Raw genomic sequence first — 3,063 nt, forward strand, 5'->3', positions numbered from 1 at the left:
GTCATTTAAGATTTTTTCAATACATCAATTATATTTAAAAATATTCGATCATTAATTAAAATAATGAGAATTCTCTAACCAATACAAATAATCAGTTAAATTTTTTTCAATAAATCAATTACATTTAAAAATATACGATCATTAATTAAAATTATTTGAAAGTTTTGAATATTTAATTAAATTAAAAATAATTAATGCTTTGGGTACCTCTTCATGGTGTAAACAAGTCTATTTTTTACTTGTTGAAATGATTGCAACGAATGAAACATTTGAACTAATTTACCCTTTTCAAGTATAAAAATTGCAGCTTATAACTTGAGCAATCTACAGATTATCCAATAATATTTAACTCATATATCATTTACAACACTCCGTTAATCAAATATTACAAATTACAGCTGATAGCTCAAGTAATCCCCATGTTATATTACGATTGCAACAGTCCGCTTTTAATGGTACATTCTATAGACTCATCAAGAGCCTCCTCCAATTGGTACTTATAAGAAAAACCCATATCCAACAATTTTTGTGAAGAAGCAGGCAAGTATACATGAGCTGCACGATCATCTTCATTCAACCTATATAGTACACAATTAAAACATTAGAAACATTCTTTGGATTTTAAATATTCAAAGGATGACTTCAAAATAAAAATAAAAATTGTTTGCTTACTTTGTAGAGTTCCTGAATTGCGGATACTTTTTTGAAAGCAAATCACTCAGACACTTGAGACTCATAGACTCAGATGAACAAACATAGCGATTCTGGGCGTCAGTATGTTCCATCAAGAATATATGGGCATTGCAAGTATCATCAATATGAACAATTGGTATAGATCCCAGCATGAATTCGACATACTTGAGTACTTCATAAAATCCATTATTTTCTGTTAAATGAGATCACATTAGAACTATATACAATCATGACTATCAATTAGAACTATTGATTCAATAGTAGTCAAAAAGCACCCATGATTTATACCTCCAAGGAGACCTAATATTGATTGAGCAGATGTTACAGTACTTGTATCTGTAAGCCAAGGCCCAATCACCAAACCTGGTAGGATGCTCACCACCTCAATGTTATTATTAAGACCATAATTAAGGGCCTCTTGTTCTGCTAATGTTTTAGCTATCGAATACCAAGCTACATTATGTGTCTGAGATTTAAGAAAATTAATGGGACTCCAGCAACTTCCATCAAGGCATGTGTGGGTTAATTCCCCCTTGTCATTCATTGGAGAAGCAGCTGCAACGGATGAAGTGTAAACAAAACGTCTAACAGATTTAGCTCTTACACAGGCTTTCATAACGTTTTGTATCCCATTTACAGCAGGTACAATAAAATCGTCCTGTGAAACAACATCCCTTCCAGAAAGCTTAATAGAAGGATTTAGGTTAAATGAATAAAGAGGTGAGAAGAGATTTCATCTACTTACGGGATTAGACTTTGTAAAATCCATGGGACTGGCCACATGAAATACTCCATGACAACCCTCCACTGCTGAATCAAAACTGCCCTCTAAATATAAATCAGCTTTGAAGAGATTAAGTCTTTCTTCTGCCCCGGGCAGCTTCAACAAGGGCCCAGATTTTGTCTCGTCCCCTGCATATCATCAACCCATGTACAACTGAGACGATTAACATCATAATTTTTGATTCTAATAGTAGTTTTTGTATATTTGATTAAAAAACCAAATTACCTGGGTTTCTAAGGGTGGCGTTCACAGTATAACCCCTTTCTAGCAGATTTTTCACTAACCATGAGCCGATGTATCCCGCTGCTCCAGTTACACATACTCGTTTAACAGTCTCGTTACCTTCGACCTCCATTAAATTACTGCTTTAGAAAAATTGACTGAAAAACTTTTGAAAGATCGTGCATATTTCTACAACCATGTATTCAAGATATGTGTTCTGGCTGAGGACATGATAAGCATGCTTATCTCCTTACCTCTCAGCGGGCAACCTCCACCACACAAATATGGTGGGTACTTTTATCACCGTTTGCGGTAATGAGACAAAATATGCTGAAGGCTCGTGATCTCTTGTCAACTCGTCCATTCGAATCTCACTAATGGAAAAATAAATTAATATAAACAATGAGAAGATTTTTGCGAAGTAAATCATGCCTTTCGTTCTCTGGCCCACAACACAGTCCTGCTTCTCAATAATGGTCTACAGGATTCCAAACACACTCATAGTTGCGTCTTAAGTTCTAAAACAGCGACTATGATTAATGGATGGCAAAACACAACACCATGTTCGTGGCCCGCTTTCTCTCTATTTTCCCAGTACTCAAAATCTGATTTTTATTACTTGGTTGTCAGCAACGTAGTTGACGAGAGATCACATGCCTTTTCAGATTCACAAACTGGTTATATGACGCAATTATTCCTGCTATGCTCAATGAATGAAAATATCGAATAAAAGACAAGTGACCCACGTTTATTATTATGCTACTCCGGACACCTCACCGCGTTTTAATTTATCTGGTTCGAGTTATAGAGTTTGAATATTACTTTTATCTTTTTTAAAAGAAAATTAAACGAGCACGTGTACTTAAAGAGGTACAAAGGAAGTGCCTTCACCAAGGTAGGGTGCAAGTATGTAGCAGATAGGTGACCCGGATTGGATAGCATCTTTAAGATTATGGATCCTACTTATTTAATTGGAATATATTTATTGATTAAAAAACACATTATCTATATATTTATCAGGATTTTAACAAACATATTTTTGCAGAGAAACCTTATATTTATTATGATTTCAAAGAACATATTTTTGGAGAGATGATATTATATAATTTTCAGTAATCATTATATCAATACAAATAATAAATTGTAATTTTGCATTATATAAATTTCACAAATCGTTATATCAATACAAATAATAAATTTTAATTTTGCCAACTACTATATGTCTGTATTCAAAGCTCTTGCAACAATCATCCACCAAATTGAGAAACTTATTGTGATTTTCTTTAGGTTAGCAATATGACTGAAAACAAGAAGAATCCTCTCAGCTCCCTCCAAAACATGGCCCAAGAGAAATTGCATGAGGG

The 3,063-nt window shown here is 33.9% G+C and overlaps 1 protein-coding gene across 1 annotated transcript; it reads right to left on the reverse strand.

Moving 5' to 3' along the window:
- Nucleotides 1-331: 331 nt before the first annotated feature.
- On the reverse strand, nt 332-1,973 carry LOC149568477 (putative anthocyanidin reductase). The gene is made up of 5 exons (XM_089821397.1): nt 1,703-1,973; nt 1,439-1,605; nt 982-1,351; nt 673-886; nt 332-578 (listed from the first exon to the last, which is right to left on the reverse strand). Exons 1-5 carry the CDS (start codon nt 1,830-1,832, stop codon nt 428-430), a joined length of 1,032 nt encoding a protein of 343 aa, XP_089677523.1. The 5' UTR covers nt 1,833-1,973; the 3' UTR covers nt 332-427.
- Nucleotides 1,974-3,063: the final 1,090 nt, after the last annotated feature.

The sequence above is a fragment of the Cupressus sempervirens genome, chromosome 3, assembly GCF_028749045.1.
Source record: "Cupressus sempervirens isolate cs-2001-9-10 chromosome 3, ASM2874904v1, whole genome shotgun sequence".
Classification (NCBI taxonomy): Eukaryota; Viridiplantae; Streptophyta; class Pinopsida; order Cupressales; family Cupressaceae; genus Cupressus; species Cupressus sempervirens.

What these genes read in the sequence shown, in the direction of transcription:
- LOC149568477 (XM_089821397.1), bottom strand. Translation starts at nt 1,832, where the DNA reads ATGGAGGTCGAAGGTAACGAGACTGTTAAACGAGTATGTGTAACTGGA. An exon ending in CGCCACCCTTAGAAACCCAG is followed by an intron (nt 1,606 to 1,702) that starts GTAATTTGGTTT and finishes GATGATATGCAG; the next exon opens with GGGACGAGACAAAATCTGGG. An exon ending in AATATTAGGTCTCCTTGGAG is followed by an intron (nt 887 to 981) that starts GTATAAATCATG and finishes CTCATTTAACAG; the next exon opens with AAAATAATGGATTTTATGAA.